The sequence below is a fragment of the Tinamus guttatus genome, unplaced genomic scaffold (genome assembly GCF_059628265.1).
Source record: "Tinamus guttatus ecotype Peru unplaced genomic scaffold, ASM5962826v1 Tinamus_guttatus_pri_ptg000075l, whole genome shotgun sequence".
Taxonomy (NCBI): Eukaryota; Metazoa; Chordata; class Aves; order Tinamiformes; family Tinamidae; genus Tinamus; species Tinamus guttatus.
In genome coordinates this window covers 54,848-70,985 of record NW_028288609.1, presented here as the reverse complement: position 1 = coordinate 70,985, position 16,138 = coordinate 54,848, and the positions used below count along the sequence as shown (strand labels likewise).

The 16,138-nt window shown below is 58.5% G+C and overlaps 3 protein-coding genes across 3 annotated transcripts; 2 read left to right on the top strand and 1 right to left on the bottom strand.

Annotated features, from left to right (window-relative positions):
• Nucleotides 1–544: 544 nt before the first annotated feature.
• RAB5C (RAB5C, member RAS oncogene family) lies at nucleotides 545–11,999 on the top strand. Its single transcript, XM_088519856.1, has 6 exons — nucleotides 545–625; nucleotides 7,376–7,615; nucleotides 8,528–8,679; nucleotides 9,618–9,740; nucleotides 10,498–10,591; nucleotides 10,997–11,999. The coding sequence occupies exons 2-6, from the start codon at nucleotides 7,450–7,452 to the stop codon at nucleotides 11,110–11,112; spliced, it is 651 nt and encodes a 216-aa protein (XP_088375982.1). The 5' UTR covers nucleotides 545–625; nucleotides 7,376–7,449; the 3' UTR covers nucleotides 11,113–11,999.
• A 2,077-nt stretch (nucleotides 12,000–14,076) lies between these two features.
• Nucleotides 14,077–14,683, bottom strand: LOC148595690 (heat shock protein beta-11-like). Its single transcript, XM_088519911.1, has one exon. It carries the CDS (start codon nucleotides 14,617–14,619, stop codon nucleotides 14,077–14,079), a length of 543 nt encoding a protein of 180 aa, XP_088376037.1. The 5' UTR covers nucleotides 14,620–14,683.
• A 783-nt stretch (nucleotides 14,684–15,466) lies between these two features.
• Nucleotides 15,467–16,018, top strand: LOC148595689 (heat shock protein beta-11-like). The gene has a single exon (XM_088519910.1). It carries the CDS (start codon nucleotides 15,467–15,469, stop codon nucleotides 16,016–16,018), a length of 552 nt encoding a protein of 183 aa, XP_088376036.1.
• The last annotated feature ends 120 nt before the right edge of the window (nucleotides 16,019–16,138 follow it).

Below are 16,138 nucleotides of genomic sequence, written 5' to 3'. Positions count from 1 at the left end.
TTTTTCCAGCCGCGGCTCTGGGTGTTGCTCGGCGGGAACGGGAGCCCGTAGGGACGCGGGGAGGGATGCGGGGCGCCCGGGACCTCGGCGGCGCCGACCCCCGTGAGCGGGACTCCCCTATACACCGGGATCCGCGGGTGCACAGGGACCCGTCCCCCTTCCCGTGGGCAGGGGTTCCCCGTTCTCGGAGACCCACAAGTTCTGGATTCCCCAATGCACTTGGATCCCCCAATGCACTGGGATCCCCCCCTTTGCACTGAGAATTCCCGTGCTCCGAGCCGCCTCTCGTCCCGGGATTCCCCCGGGATCCCCTGGGATCCCAACGCCCGAAGCCCCGCCCACGACTCCCCAAGGTGCCGCGGACTACAACTCCCATCGCCCCCCGCGGCGGAGGACGCGCCATGACGTCACGCAGCACCGCCACGTGAGGCGGTGCGACGGGCTCGGGGGCGGAGGCCTATCAGGGGGCGGGGAATCTTTGATTGGCAGTCCCAGCCGCCTGTGGCCTGCCGGCGGCGAGCGGAAGGGGTGGGAGGGTCCGGAAGCGGAACGGGTGAAAGGCGGAAGTGAAGGCCGAGGCCTTCGAGACTCCCGTGCAGCGGGGCGGGGCGGCGGGGTCGGCGCGGTGAGTGCGGGCGGCGGGGCCCGCTGCGCGCGGAGCCCCCGGCCGGGGCCGCCCCCCGGTGCGGGCAGCTCGGGGGCTCCCGCGGCCGGTTCCTCCGCGCGGGGCTCCCGGTCCTTCTCGCTGCGCGGCGGCTCCCGGCGCCGCCGCTCGGTACTTCGGTGGCGGCTGAGGCGCCGGCCGGGCAGCCCCGCGTCGCGGGGGAGCCGTGGGCGGGATCCGCGGGGCGACGCCGCAAACGGGGACCCCTGTGCGGGGAGCGGCGGCCGGGGCGGCTCCGGCTGCTGCCCGGGGAAGCCGCTGTCCCCGGGCGGGGACGGGTGTGGAGGGGCCTGCGCGGCGCCCGGTGCTGGAACGGGGCCGTCCGGGGAGGGACCCCCGGGGCCGGGGCACCCTCCGAGCGGCTGCGGGGAGCCCGGGCCCCGGGAGCGGAGCAGCGGGAGTGCCCGGTGTGCGGGGAGCACCGGGTGCCCGAGAGCCGCCGGAGGGCCCAGGTGGCTCCATCCCTGCTCCTGCAGGGAATTCTGCTCCTTGTGCCGAGCCAGGGCTTTGGCTCTTGGCATTTACCTTGTCGCTTCTGCTTGCGACTCTGACCTTGGTGGCTCCCGAGCGTGCGGGAAGCCGGGGGGACGTGAGCGGGTCTATTTTGGGTCCCCACGGCTCCTATTCTTAGCCCTGCTGCGGAGGGTCTGCGGATGCCGGGGCTGCCCCGTGTGCGGCGTCGCCTCCGTCCTGCCCTGCGCCACGTTGGGGCTCCCGCACTCGTGTTCAAGGCAGGACTGCAAGGGCTGCCGAGAGCCGGGAATGAACCGGCCTCTGATTCACACGGGGCTAAAGCGTGAGCAAACGCGCTTGGAACAGCCCGTACGGTCACTGCTGCCGTCGCTCTGAGCCATCGCGCCTCTCCAGAGGGAATTTTCTCAGCAGCAGGTCCCAATATTCATGCAGATTCCACAGCAAAACCCCCTTTGGGGGCGGTCTGCCCCCGTTGGGGTCCTGCAGCTTAATTGTGACTCTGTCTGTTTTAAGGTGCCTGGTGCCGTAGGGCCCTTTAAAGCTGTTCAGGCTCTAACACCTCTCCACGTGGGAGAGCCCTAAAGCGAGGGAAAACGTGACTCCCATGAAGGATATGAGGAAGAAGTTCTTTACTGTGGGGGTGACAGGGCACTGGCACAGGCTGCCCAGAGAGGCTGTGGAGGCTCCTTCTGTGGAGATCTTCCAAACCCACCTGGATGCCACCCTGTGCCCCTGCTCTGGGTGTCCCTGCTGGAGCAGGGGTTGGACTAGATGATGTCTAGAGGTCCCTTCCAGCCTCAACCCTTCTGGGATTTAAATCTCCAGAGCTGTAAGGGAAAAGGTTAGACGGGAATGGGCTTAGTGTGAGCTTAGTGAAGCCAAACACTTGTCCGAGTTGGCCGTGGATAGAGTTGTGGTTAATCACTTTGCTGTAGTAATGGAGCAAGTAAATGGATTGGGCCTAACACCACCGCTAACGACCTCACACTTGTTGTGCTGAGGAACAGACCCGCTCTGGGCAGGCAGTGGCTGCTCCAGCTGCCCCGTGTCTGAAGAGGGGTCCCTTCTTCAGCTCCTCGCAGGTTTGGTGGTGCTGGTGGCCCTGGCAGCTCCCCGAGGAGCGTGGGACGAAGCCCGGGGGCTCCCGGGCGCAGGGGGGAGCCTGCAGCTCAGCCTGGGAGAGGGCAGAACATGGAAACAGCGGAGTCAGCAGCTCCGCTCCGCGGGGCACGGAGTTTGGAGCCGTCTTGTGCAAGTTCTGCTAAGTCCTGGGAGTAAAGCTGTGCAAGGGCTAGCCGGAAAGAGCCTCGTCCTAGTGACAACGCTAGGGAGGAATAAAGTCCTCCAAGGAACACGCTTTCTTCCTCTGGAGCACAGGAACAAGCTCCTGGAATAGTTCTACACAAGCAGATAAGAAAACACTGCTTTTCGTGTTTGCTTTTATTCAGTTGGGCTCCAAATAAGGAACTGCTGGAGGCGATAGGTCTTTGTGCAGTCTGCAAAAGATATTATGAAGGTCACTGACTCTTTTGCAGGGGAGATAACAGTTTTCTGCCTTGCTCTGCTAATGAGCTTGTTGTCCTGTTCACAGGACAGGGGGTGTCATCTAAACGTTTGTGTTCCTGGCTGAAAGCAGGAGTCTGCCAGGAGGGTGGTGAGCGGTGGACAGTGCTGGAAGTGGGAGGCATGAGAACCTTTCCTACGGGATTAAAAACTTGCCTGCTCTGTTCAGTTTTTAGCCGTTCCAGACTGTGTTTGTGAATAACTTCCTCAGACTGTCCTGCAGCTCCTGTGAAACGGGACTAAGCTCTGGCGTTGCCGAGAGGGATAACAGGAGGGAGGATCTGCAAGAGGCTCTAATGCAGGGATGGGACTGCCTGGATACAGGGATGGGATCCAGGAGGATGTGCTCAGCTCCACACACCTATCGAGGAGCCTGTTTGGAGTGAGAAGGGTGTCAAACCGTTCCACAGATGCCCATGCTGCCTTTCTGACCTCAGTATGCGGTGGAGAATTGGCACTTCTCGCTCTTTTGCTCCTTTTGCAGCACATTCTGCCAGTCCCCTAAATAAAACCTGCCCAAAGCAGGACTGGGAGCCCGTGTTTATGGCTCCCGTGACCGAGTTCACCAGCTCTCGGGTAAGCAGAGCTGCTGGGTTGGGTGGCACAGGTTCGCCTGCCTTCTAATATTATCCCTGTCACTCTCCTGACGTGCCAGGAACAGGCAGAAGCCTCTGGTGATCTAAGAGAGCCCTCGCTGCAGTTTTGAAAGCAATTAGTCATGCCCTTCTGCAGAATTAAGGCCCCCACTGCATTGGGCAGGGGACTTCCTTGTAGTGCCAGCGTGACCAAACTGAGAGCAACTCTGGCTGCTGATGCTTGTTCAACTGCCTCCAATACAGGAACCTGTAGCTGCCAGAAGGAGTCAGGGAGAGCAACTTCTTGATGCTTTGAGACCTGTCGAGAAGCTCTGGTGGCTGCTAAACCCCTTGATGACAGGGCCGTGCCGGCTGGAAGGGCTCCGTGGCAGCACAGGGGCTTGGTGCTTTCCTGCTCTTGCTCTGGCTTCATGGAATCACTCCCTGCACCCAGCCAGAGATACTGGAACTTGCACCTGAGCCTTTGAGATTCTCCAGGGAGTTTAAACCCAGTTTGAGCTTGCTCACATGCCCTTGTCCCTTCAGTGTGTTTAATGTATCCTACTGGGGTGTCGGTGGCTTGAGCAAAAGGACGTGATCGAGGTCGGAGCTGCTGACTGGCTTTTTGTTACTGGATAGAGGTTGTGAAAGTGGCCTGCGTGACGAATAAGGACAAGCTCTTCCTAGAAACCCCTGTTACGAGGGAAGGCTGGAGGCTCCCTGACTACTTCACTTTTAGGTGCTCAGTCAGCTCGATCGCTTCCTTTGGCTGAAAGATTGTGCTTTTTGGCTCAGTTGTGCAGAGATCCCGGCTCCGTCGCTCCCTAACGAAGCGAGGGCTCGTTTGCCTCATTGGAGCTACTGTCACCTGGCAAGCTCAGTTAAAGGGCAGTGGCTTTGGCTATAACAATGCTCTGAATTCGGGGCAGTTTTCTTAAAGTTCAATCCTGGCTGGTGAGGTCAGATGTTCAGTTTAGCTCCTTGCTCAGTACCCATTCTGTGCTTGTCTGCGCTTATTTAGGTCTCTAAAAAAGCTTCTCCCTTATCCGAGAGAGTAGTAATAATGTGTTAGCAAGCCAGATTCGGTACCAAATGCTGAGCTAATCTGGGCCAGCAAAGGCTCTGTTAGTTCCAGCAGCTCCTGAACTCGCTGCTGATCCTGGTCATGGAAGTTGCTGTGAATCCGGCCCTTGACCCGCAGCAGCGCGGGCCGCCCGCTCCGCGAAGCGGAACCGCTCGCACCTCCAAGGCTGCTTTGCCAAGGAATTCATGTAACTGTCAGCTATTTAACAAGATAAATATTTCACTGGGGCTTTTGTCTTGAGTATCTTGACTCTGAGCCAGCAAATCCCCACTGAAATGTGATTTCTCGCCTGGCTGAGAGCAGGAGCAGTCCTGCCGGATAACAGGATTCCTCAGGACGGAATTTCCGAGCTTTCGGGGCAGTCCTTGCTGCCGAGGGAGTGTAGGGCAAAAATACCAGGTTCAAGTCTGCAGTGATATCTTAAAACAGCAACTTCCATTTGATATCCACAGAGGCTTAGAAGCATCTACAAGGAGCATGGGCAGACAGGAGAGGTGCTGAGCAGCTAAATCACAGGAATGAGGAGCCTCCAGCTCCTGCTCACTGGGCAGCACCAGGCATGGAAGCCTCCCCTTCGTCTCGGTGTGGATGGGTGCTGGGATGCTTCAGGAGTTCACAACTTCTAGTCTTCTGCTCGTGCACATGATTCCAGCTCCTGCAGAGATCCTCAGAGGGGTCAGCATCAGTGAAAAGCACCACGAGGATCAGCCTGCGATGGGAGCTCTTGCTCTTTGCAGTGTTAGCAGCCTCTTGATCTTCACGCAGATGTAGCAGAGGTGCTAACCTGTTGGAGCTGGTTGCAGTGCTCCTTCCTAGCCTGATAGCTGCAGTTAAGGTCACCTGAACTATGTGAACCCCCCCCCTAAACAGCCTAATGATCGGGCAGCTCTTCATGAGGCCTTGCAACCCTGCACCAGGCTTTGGGTTGTGTTTAGGTGCTGGGCAGACTCTCCATGATGAAGCAGTCGCAGACTTGACCGTTTCTCTGGTCAGAAGCTCTCCAGACTTGCTAAAAACTGGATTAGTGTAGCACAACCAGCTGGTGAAGTCCTGAGGTCTGGAATACCGGTCGCACGGAGACTGGAGGGTGTCAGCAGGCTGGTTCCCTTGTTCTGCTCTGGGAATCGCCCCCCATCCTGTTCCAGGGGGCCGTGATTCATCTGGCACCTGATGTGCTGCGTGTTGGTGTGGGGCAGCCACAAGCACAGGGTTAAACAAGCAGCAGCTGTCGTTACCTTGATACCTCCGTTGGAGGAGAAACCCTGGAAGGGGGAAGCGGATGCAGGGCTCCGAGGTGCCCCTTGGACCGAGCTGCTCCTGGCCGCGATGAAAACGCTGCGTCCTCGTGGCCCAAAGCAACCTGTGAACTTGCTCCCTGTTGGGCTCTCATGGTGCTTGGTGGCTTCCAGGATGTCCCTGGCGCTGCCGCCGCTCCGGGCTCCCCTTTTCCCCGGCTGCTGATGCCGCCGTGGGAGCTGCCTCCGCGTCCCGGAGCTGCCGCCTCCGTTCCCGATGAGCTGCCATCTGCCTAACGACCCCGTCGGGCTTCCTAATCCTTTTATAGCCCCACGGAATGGTGCTTCTCGGGCAACGTGGTGATAAAACGCAACAGTTCACAAAAGCAAATGCATTAATGGTCTAGCACAGCATCCTGCACGCATGGGCTTAACGGATACTTGCAATAAGCCAGAGCTTAAGGCTTCCCTCGAGCTCCAGGTGATCTGTCACACGATGTCCAGCTTTCCAGTCATTCAGCAAATGTTGGGTGGCAAATGATGCCCTCCTGTCTAGGCTCTGTTGTACAGTATTGCTGGCAGCAGAGCGAGCTCAGCCCTAGCTCTGGTTTAGTCCCAGTTTAATTGCTCTCTGCAAGATCTCTATTGGGGCAGGTCGGAGCCTTGTTTGGAGGAGCCCTGGCCTCAGCTTGGGCATCAAGGTTGATTTGTGGGAGCTGGAGGAAAGTGGTGACAGTAGAAGTGACCAGTTGTGGCATTAGCAGGGACAATGGGCTGTGCTGGGGACAGGGAATGTGCCCCTGCCACTCTGCCCTGAGAAAGCATCCCTCAGCTGCATGCAGATAACTCCCTAATTGAGTTAATTGATCGGGGAGCGCCAAGGCCTTGTTCGTGGTGAAGCTGTGGATGTCCCACAGCCTGTCCCCCTGCTGCTGTGGCAGCTCCATGCATGGCCCCAAAGCTTCGCTGGGGCTGCAGACTCTTCTGGTGCCTTGAAACCTGCCGTGAGGAAGCAGAGGGGTGTCCTGGCAGCCCTGGGTGACACGCAGGGACTTGCAGAGGTGGGGATGTCACCTCGTGCCCTCCTGGATGTGAGGGGGAGCCCTCCCCTTGCTGCAGTGGTGGGGAGCAGTTTCTTTCAGTCTGTGGACACGTAACGAGTCCCATGGAGCAGGTATCTTGATTCCCCTCTGCTGTGCTTCTTGCACAGCAATTCAGGTGTCATCTTGAGGATGCACAGCCCGATGGCTTCTTTAAAGACCTTTAAATGGGCTGAGTATAGAAACGCTCCAAATGTGATATGAACTGTCTCACAGTACTGATTTCCCTAAATGGTTTATACAGGGGACTTGAGGCCTCGTGAGCATCTGTGTTGCATTTATAATCTCCTAGATTAACCACATAATTTTAGAAGAACAAATTGAAGTCAGAGATAACTTCCATAGCCTCCATGGCCCGAGCAGCTGCTCGCTGGCACTAACAGCCACCACCAGCCAGTGCCACCTGCCTCATCCTAACGTGGGGTCTGCGGTCCTCATGGGTGGTGGCAGTGCCAGGGAGCCCTTGGTGGGTGTGAAGGTTTGTGGTTAATGTCCCCACTCCGAGGACAGTCAGATACCTCAAGATGCACGAGCTGTTGCTGCTGTGGTGCCCACATCTGATGGCAAGGGCCTCTCCTGGTGGGAAGGGGCTGGCCCCTACCTGTGCCCGTGGTGCTGGGTTAAAACTAGTGGCCTGTGCTGGTCCAGGAGCATGTCACTAACTGCCACCTCCTTTCCAGGTGGAACCTGCCTCCAGCTGAGCTCAGAGCCTGTGGCTTCCTCGCGCTCTCGGCCCTCCTGCCCTTCGCCCACGATGGCAGGTCGAGGTGGAGCCGCTCGACCGAACGGACCCGCTGCTGGAAACAAAATCTGCCAGTTTAAGCTTGTTCTCTTGGGCGAGTCGGCCGTGGGGAAGTCCAGCCTGGTCCTGCGCTTCGTGAAGGGACAGTTCCACGAGTACCAGGAGAGCACGATTGGAGGTGAGTCAGGTCCAAACGCCCAGCTGTGAAGATGCAATGCAGCCAAATAGGCAAACAGCTGCTGCTTTAATTCTGTGTTTACGATTTGCTTGTTAGTGTGAAAATCCGTGCACTAGAGGATAGTGCTATGGCAACGGTAAGTGCTCTGCCTCTGAGGCTCCTCCGCTTCGTCCTTGAATATCTGCTTCCAATTAGAACCACGGCCTTCGACTCGGTTATCTCTTAATTGTGTTTCAGACCAAGACCTGAAATTTCAGAGTTGTTTTTTCGCCCGCTACTGTAAACTACTCCTGCAGCTCTTCCAGCTCTTGTACTTTTAAACTTTAAATCATTAGCGCAGTGCTGCCTACCAAAGGTCTGTCAGCACCCTCAGCTCCTGTCAGTAATAAGCAGCAAGTGCTGAGCAGAGGCTTGGTTTAGTAACCCATGTAGGAATTAAATATAGCTGTGGGTGTAGCTTGTGGGCAAGCAGGGTTGAGGGCCCTTCTGCAGAGGATCGTGCGGTCGCTGTTACTCCATTCTGTATCCAGGGTTGCTTGTGTTTGTTCTTGCTGTAACCCATGGCATTATGTACTTACGGAAACAAGAAAGAAACCAGTTGCTAAATGGGAGAGCAGTGTAACTAGACTGACTAAGGAGAAGTCCTGGAGATGTTGCCCCTGTGCTGAATAAGATTCTCCTGGTGGTTCTTGGGGAGGGATAGGGCTCTGCAGCCACGCTGCTGTCCAAATCAATATCTGAACGGGGCTGCCAGGGCCCTCTTGGTGGTTTGGTGCTCTGTGACTGTGGATCCTGCATGCAGCAGCTTGATGGAGCAGACCTGTGAGTCTCCCAGCACCTGGCACTGCCCTGCCTGGCGCTCCTGTTGGCTCCCAAAGCCAAGCGGAGGCCAACGCAGCCCTTCTCTTCCAGCCGCTTTCCTAACGCAGACCGTCTGCCTGGACGACACGACGGTGAAGTTTGAAATCTGGGACACGGCGGGCCAGGAGCGGTACCACAGCCTGGCGCCCATGTACTACAGAGGCGCCCAGGCTGCCATCGTGGTCTACGACATCACCAACACCGTGAGTAGCGCCCGCGCCTCGCGGGGGACGCGTTCGCCCGCGTTCCCGACTCCTCCGAGCTCCCGGAGAGCCGCGGGGTTGGTGTCCATGCAGCTGCCAGCAGCTCATAGAATCATAGAATGCTTAGGGTTGGAAGGGACCTCTAGAGATCATCTAGTCCAACCCCCTGCACACGCAGGGTCACCTAGAGCACGTGGCACAGGGCTGCGTCCAAGCGGGTTTGGAAGATCTCCAGAGAAGGAGACTCCACAACCTCTCTGGGCAGCCTGTTCCAGTGCTCTGGCACCCTCACTCTTAAGAAATTTTTCCTTAAGTTCCTGTGGAATTTTTGGTGCTTCAGTTTCCGGCCATTTCTTCTAGTCCTATCAGTGGCCACCACTGAAAAGAGGCCAGCACCATCCTCCTCACTGCCTCCCTTGAGGTACTTCTAGACACTGCTCAGGTCCCCTCTCAGCCTTCTCCTCTCCAGGCTGAACAGGCCCAGCTCCCTCAGCCTCTCCTCATAGGGCAGATGTTCCAGGCCCCTGATCATCCTTGTGGCCCTGTGCTGGGCTCTCTCCAGCAGCTCCACATCCCTCTTGTCCTGTGGAGCCCAGAACTGGACACAATACTCCAGATGTGGCCTCATTAGGGCTGAGTAGAGGGGCAGGATCCCCTCCCTCGATCTGCTGGACACGCTCTTCTTAATGCACCCCAGGATCCCATTGGCCTTCTTGGCCACAAGAGCAACTGCTGCCTCATGGTCAACTTATCAACCTGCAGGCGCTGGGTCTCTTCAACACTGACCTCCTCCTCAGCTCTGAGCTGGGGAAGGATCCTGCTGCAAAGTGCTGTAGAGGCAAAACGCCCCTTCCAGGAAAGACCTGTTCTAATCGTATCTTCCCTGTGGATTAGCAGGAGGCTGCCCTTCCTGACTGCTGCCTCCTGTTTGTTTCCAGGACACGTTTGTACGAGCCAAGAACTGGGTGAAAGAGTTGCAGAGACAGGCCAGCCCCAATATTGTAATTGCACTAGCAGGCAACAAGGCAGATCTTGCTACCAAGAGAGCTGTGGACTTTCAGGTAGGCCGAGATGTGGATCAGTTCTTGACTGAATAAGCTGGGGAAGTGGATTTCTCTTCACTGAAGCAGGAGAGATGGTGGCTGTGTTAGAAATGCTTTGAGGGAGCATGCAGGGGGTCAAGGTTTATGAGGACCCCAGAAGGAGACTTGGAGGGAACTGTAGCCTCCCTCTCCTTTTGCAGCTTCTCGCTGACTTCACAACAATTCTTTACATGATGGATGTGGAGGAAAAGGCCCTTAGAGCACAAGCTTCATTTCCCCCCTCTGCTGCTGTCTTGCTCATACAGGGTTCCTTGAGTAACGTGTGACATGGCACCCTTTAGATACCAGATGCCTGAAGATTTCCAGCTTGATCTCTAGTTTTTACAGCTCTCGCCTTAAGTTGCTCAAGGCAGATGTTTAAGGAGACTCTCTTATCTTGGGCCTCTGCACGGAGCTGTTGGAATTCGGCACGTTACACTCCGAGCTAACCAAAGTACAAGGTGTTACGCTTGGGAAATAGCCTGGCTCTACTTCTGGGTCAAGTGGCTTGCAGAGGCAGCGTTGTCCTTCCCCACCTTGCAGGCTGGTGGCCCAACCTCGTGTCCGGTGACACTTTAGCTTCCAGCTGCGATGGCTGTGGGGAGTTCAAGGAATTGGGGTGGGAATGTGGCCTGCGCTGGGGCACAGGGTTTCCTTGCTGCTTCGTCTGCCAAGGAATGAGGTGTGCGGAGCCCTCCCGTTGGCAGGGTGCCCTTACTGCTCTCCTTCCTTCTAGGATGCACAAACATATGCAGATGACAACAGCTTGCTGTTCATGGAGACATCAGCAAAGACAGCAATGAATGTGAACGAAATCTTCATGGCAATAGGTAATAGCTTGTGTGAGGAAGAATGGCTGGAGTAGCTTGGAGCACCAGCAGTGCATCCCACTGGAAACCATGGGGATTCCTGTGTCAGCCAGGCTTTAGGGGCTCTCCTGCAAGCAGATGACCAAATTGCTGTGAGCAGTCAGTGACTGACTGCCTGGAGCCTTTTCCCTGTGAGCCTATTCCCTGTCTTCCTTTATCTGGGATGAGTAAGGAGCAGAATTTGTGACGGCCAAAGCTGGAGTGTGTTTCCTTACTGTTGCTGGGCTGCTTAGCAGCCCCTGATCCCAAAACCCTTAAGAGATGAGAGCTTGGACCAAAGCAGGGCTGAGCCCAGCTTGCTCTGGCAGCAGGAGGGGACAGGCTGGCCTTTCCAGAGGAGCCTACTAACATGTTGTTTCTTTCTAGCCAAGAAACTGCCAAAAAATGAACCCCAGAATGCTCCTGGTGGCCCAGGTAGGAATCGGGTGGTTGACCTTCAAGAAAGCAGTCAGCCCAGTAGGAGCCAGTGCTGCAGCAATTGAGCAACCGTTCCCAGCTGGCCGAAGCCCTTTGGAATGACGTGACTGGAATCCACTCTAACCAATCGCACTTACAGTAGAGCAGCTGCTGCCGGTGGCTGCTGTGATTTCTCCATCCCTTTCTGATCATAGGCTGGAGGGAGCTCTTCCACCTGCACCTTTCTGTACAAATACTAATTCAATTCTAAGTCTTAAGTCACTTTTTTAATATATGAACTTCTGCTCTTCCCTCTTCCTGGTGGTGGTGGATGCATGAGCTGGGCGGCAGCACCCGCTCCCACAGTACTGTAGTTCACTATTGGAAACAAAGGGAGATTGAGACTAGACAGAACCTTGTTTCAAATTATCCACATGTAAAGCTAAGGCTCATACCAGTACAATATGCCTAGGAAAACCACTAAACTGTAGCATTATAGTGACAAACTTTGGCTTTTAGCCACTTATTGACCAAATCGATTATGAGTATTTTGGGGTGGGGCAGAGGGAAGCAAAACTGGTTTCTTCTGTATTTTGTATTGTATGTTTCTTCATGTAACCGATCAGTATCTTGTCAATATAGTACATACAACTAGCCGCCTATTGTCTTTCTTTGTGTTGGACTCTAGCATGCCAACGTTTTCTATCTCCAGTTCTGTCGTAATGCACTAATCCTGTTGCAACTTTTGCAAAGATCTTGTATAGAAAATTGTCCTTTTTTTTTTTTTTGATGGTTGTGATGCCACTAATGTTGTTAACCCAACTCTGGTGCAAATACACATGGTTTACTGATGTACAGAGGTGGGGTGGGGAACCTTGAGTAACTTGTCTGTGGAAACTATGTGTTACAAAAGCCTGTAATTCCACAAGGTATCAAGGGAGGTATTAAAAAGGTTTCTGTTGCCAGACTCTAACTGATGTTGGCTGCTGCCTAGTGCCTAATGCAGTGTCTTATGCGTACTGGTATTTAAGAGGAACTGTCAGCCTAGTCTTCATCACAAACTTCAGTTTTGTGTGATTACAAAAAAAATTTTTATAAATCTACCGTGATCAACAATGTTCCTGTTTCTTACAGAGCTGAAGGCAGCAGGGCAGGATCAGACCCAAACATGCTGGAGGACGATAGGGGCTAGTTGTCTTGGGCCGTGCGCCGTACCCGGCTCTCCCGGAGCTTTCCCTGGAGCCACCGGCATCCCTTCCCTAGGCAGGGAGCACCGCGGCCCTGCGGCTTTTCTGCTCGGCATCCGCAGTGCCCGGGCTCTGCCTCCTGCTTCCAGGGAAGAGGAGCGTTTGCCACGGCTGGAGCGGAGCCGGGAGCGGCGCTCGGCCCAACGTGGAGAGGTGGGAAGGGTCCTAGTCTAGGAGCTCTTAGGGGAGCATCACCAGCCCCACTGGGGAAGAGGCGGAGGAAGGAGGGCAGTAGGCAGAGGGACAATAATGTGCTCTAATGTTAATGTCCCTGGAGAAGGATGACCTCGAAAGGCATTTCTGTCCTGTCGCTGCTGCATGAACTTCAAGATCTCTAGACCCGTGGAACGTGAAGCAACCACTTACAGCTCTACTGCTACCTGACCCACCGCCCGCCCAGCGGAGCCGCTGCCCCCGGTGCTTGGAGAGACGTGAGGACACCCTGGACCTGCTGTTGTCCCCCTGCCCGTGCGGCGGGAGCTCTGCCAGGACCTGGCTGCAGTCAGCGGCGCGACCACCTCCGCCTTGGACTCGCCCTTGGTTTGCGGGATGGGGGCTGTGAAAGCTCTGCTGGGTAGCTGCAAATAAAACCTTGGTGAAACGCCCTGACTTGTGAGCTTCATCCTGCGGCGGAGGCGCCTTTTGCCTCGTGTGCTTCCTTAAATCCCTTTCCTCGGGGGCTGAGAGGGGGCTGGAGGAGCCTTGGGAGAGGGATGGGGCTGCTTCCAAGGGGCTGGCTGCCCTGGGCACAGCTTGGGCCTGTCCCTGCAGGAGGAACCGCCTGGGAGCGGGAGCGCTCCGGGAAGGGCTGCCTCGGAGCTCATGGAAAAATCGTGTCAGGACCAAGGTGCTGTTGCCATCTGCCGGCTGCTGCTTGCAGTCCCGCTCGGTGCCAGCCTCCTTGGGCACCTTTGGGTCTCCCTCTCTGCAGGAGCCCGGGGGCACTGGGTGCCGCTGCAGCGCGGCGGAGCCCGCGGAGCCTCCCGGCTCCGGGCGCGGAGCCGCTTTGGCAGGAGCCGCCGGCCCTGCCGTGTGTGCGGCTGCCTGCCTGGGCCTGCCCCACGGCACGGGTGGCAGCCGGTGTGGAAGGTGCCGCCTGTTCCCGTGGGAGCCGCTCGCAGGTGAGGGCAGCTCCAAAGGGGACAACCCCAGCCCATGCGTGGGCTCCAGCACAGTGGTCTTCCCATTCCCTAGCCCCTTCCAGGGAATGGACGCTGAGCCTTCGAGGAGCTTGGGATGGAGGTGGCAGCACGTGGAGCTCAGGGTGGTGCCAATAGTGGCCCCAGGAGGCTGGGGTGGTCCAAGGGTGGCACCAGGAGCTCAGAGGGTGCCAATGGCAGCACCAGGAGCTCAGGGTGGTGCCAATAGTGGCCCCAGGAGGCTGGGGTGGTCCAAGGGCAGCACCAGGAGCTCAAGGTGGTGCCGATGGTTTCCCTGCCCTGGGTAGACACCTAATCTCGGGGACAGGTAACTGGTGGCTGCTCCCTGGGGCTCTTGGACCATCCTGCCCCTGCCCACCCTGCGCTTCCCCAGCCCCGGAGCAGCCGGGTGCTCGTGGCTCCTGCCCTGCTCCGAATCTGCCTCTGTCCCATTTTCCACCACCCGCAGTCCCCCCCATCGTGAATCACAGCCAGCAGAGCACAAGCAGGTTCTATTCAAAAGCACTTTTATTGCGTACAAAAACAAGCGTGTTCCAGTACAATCACCAGCACAAAGGCAGAGCTGACGGCGCGCGTCGGGGCTGGAGCCCGGGACGCGCTGCCACCGCTCCTGGTCGTGGCGCGGGCACCGCTTCCCTCCCCGTTACGCCTTGGCTGCGCCGGCGGCTCCGTCCTCCACGGCGGGCAGCTCGATGGGCACGTTGCGCTCGGGCGCGGGCGGCAGCGCGCGGCGCGGCGCCGTGATGCGCAGGCGGCCCTCGCTCAGCGAGCAGCTCAGCGCCTCGGCGTCCACGTCCTCGGGGACGTCCCACTCGCGCTTCAGCACCTCGTACTTGTAGGAGAAGGCGCCCTTGTCGTCCGCGCTCTGCGTCTCCTTCTGCCCCACCAGCATCACCTTCCTGCCCACCACCTTCACCGAGAGCTGCTCGGGGGCGAAGTCCTTCACGTCCTGGCACACGGAGAAGCCCTCGCCGGAGGCTGGGGCTGCGGCCGTGATGGAGCCCTGGGCACGGTCCCCGGCGAAGCTTCCTTGGCTGGTCAGGAGGCTCTCGAAGCCGCTCATGAACTCGCGGACTCGCTCCATCTCCTGCTGCAGGTCGCTGAAGATGGTCTCCGCGCTCGGCCACAGGGTCCTCACGGTGCCCAGGCGGGTGGCGAACGGCAGAAGGTGCATTCGGCAAAGCATCTCCGTGGCTTGCGGGGCGGCTGCCGGTTCCGAGGCTGCGTCCTGTGCAGGGAGCTTTGTCCTGTGCGGGGAGCTGTGAGCTCTGTCCCCGGCACCGCTGCCCGCAGCTTTTGTACCCTTCGCGGGGAGGAGGAGCCTCGTCCCGCTCGCCCACGTCATTCCCCGGGAAGGGAAGAGCTCCTTCCAGCTCCTTCCAGCTCCCTCCTCTTACTCATCGGCTGGGAGAGGCGCCTCTCGCGCCCTGCCCCACGTGCCTTCGCCCTGAGTCTCGCTGTGCTGCTCTCACCACTTATAATTAGCAGCATCATCAGCTCAGCCCGCGCCCGGGCCGCCCTTGCCCAAAGCGCCTCCGTTCCCAGGCCAAGCGCAGGGCTGGACCCCCCCGTCTCGGCCCTGCACCCTGACCCCCCAGCCCAGCTGCACTGGGGACCCATTACCAGGGCTAAAGCCCTGGAGGGGAACGACCCTCCCTGTGGGTGCCCGGGGCGGGTGCTGGCGGCTGTCCCAGAACAGCGGGTGCTGCAGCTGGGGAAAAGCCCAGAAATTGCTAGAGGCTCCCGGCACCTCCGGAACACGTTGCTATGGGGCCGGTCCCTGCGCTGCTGCATCACGGTGGCACTGCAGAAACCCGAGCCCTGACTTCAGTGCCCTATTTGCAGCGGGTGACGTGTGTGTCCCCCTCCAACCCGGGGCCGGCGCTGCTATTTCGGCCGGCGGATCATCAGCCGGGCAAAAATAGGTCCTGGGATCAGAGGCTTCTGGAAGTGCCCACCCCCGGGCACCTGAATAAATAGGGCGCCCGCGGCCGGCGCCAGCACCAGCGCCCCGTCACCAGCGCCCCGCCGCGATGCTCTGCCGGCTGCAGCTCGCGCCGCCCGCGCCGGGCGGCCTCTTCCCGTGGCTGGGCCCCGTGCGCACGCTGTGGCCGCAGCCCGGGGCGCTGCTCGCCGAGCTGGAGCGCGAGCTGCGCCTCGAGATGGAGCGCGCGCGGGACATGGTGAGCAGCTTCGAGCGGCTCTTCAGCACCGCGAGCGCCGCGAGCGCCGCGAGCAGCGCGGGCTCCTCCGACGAGGGCTTCTGCGTGAGCCAGGACGTGAAGGACTTCGCCCCCGAGCAGCTCTCGGTGAAGGTGGTGGGCAGGAAGGTGGTGCTGGTGGCGCAGCGGGAGACGCAGAGCGCGGACGCGCAGGGCGCCTTCTCCTACAAGTACGAGGTGCTGAAGCGCGAGTGGGAGGTGCCGCGCGAGGCGGACGCCGAGGCGCTGAGCTGCTCGCTGCGCGACGGCCGCCTGCGCATCGCGGCGCCGCGCCGCGCGCTGCCGCCCGCGCCCGAGCGCAACGTGCCCATCGAACTGGTGCCGCCCGCGCCCGACGGCGACACCGAGCGCGCCAAGGCCTGAGGGGCGCGCGCCCGCGGCCCGACGGGCTTTTTGGTAGCAAATAAACGTCCCGCGCGGTTTGGCGCCGCCGTTTTGGGTGTGTTTCGACGTTCTTGGGGTGTGTTTCGACGTTCTTGGGGG

What these genes read in the sequence shown, in the direction of transcription:
- RAB5C (XM_088519856.1), top strand. Translation starts at nt 7,450, where the DNA reads ATGGCAGGTCGAGGTGGAGCCGCTCGACCGAACGGACCCGCTGCTGGA. An exon ending in CCAGGAGAGCACGATTGGAG is followed by an intron (nt 7,616 to 8,527) that starts GTGAGTCAGGTC and finishes CTTCTCTTCCAG; the next exon opens with CCGCTTTCCTAACGCAGACC. An exon ending in AGAGAGCTGTGGACTTTCAG is followed by an intron (nt 9,741 to 10,497) that starts GTAGGCCGAGAT and finishes CCTTCCTTCTAG; the next exon opens with GATGCACAAACATATGCAGA.
- LOC148595690 (XM_088519911.1), bottom strand. Translation starts at nt 14,619, where the DNA reads ATGCTTTGCCGAATGCACCTTCTGCCGTTCGCCACCCGCCTGGGCACC.
- LOC148595689 (XM_088519910.1), top strand. Translation starts at nt 15,467, where the DNA reads ATGCTCTGCCGGCTGCAGCTCGCGCCGCCCGCGCCGGGCGGCCTCTTC.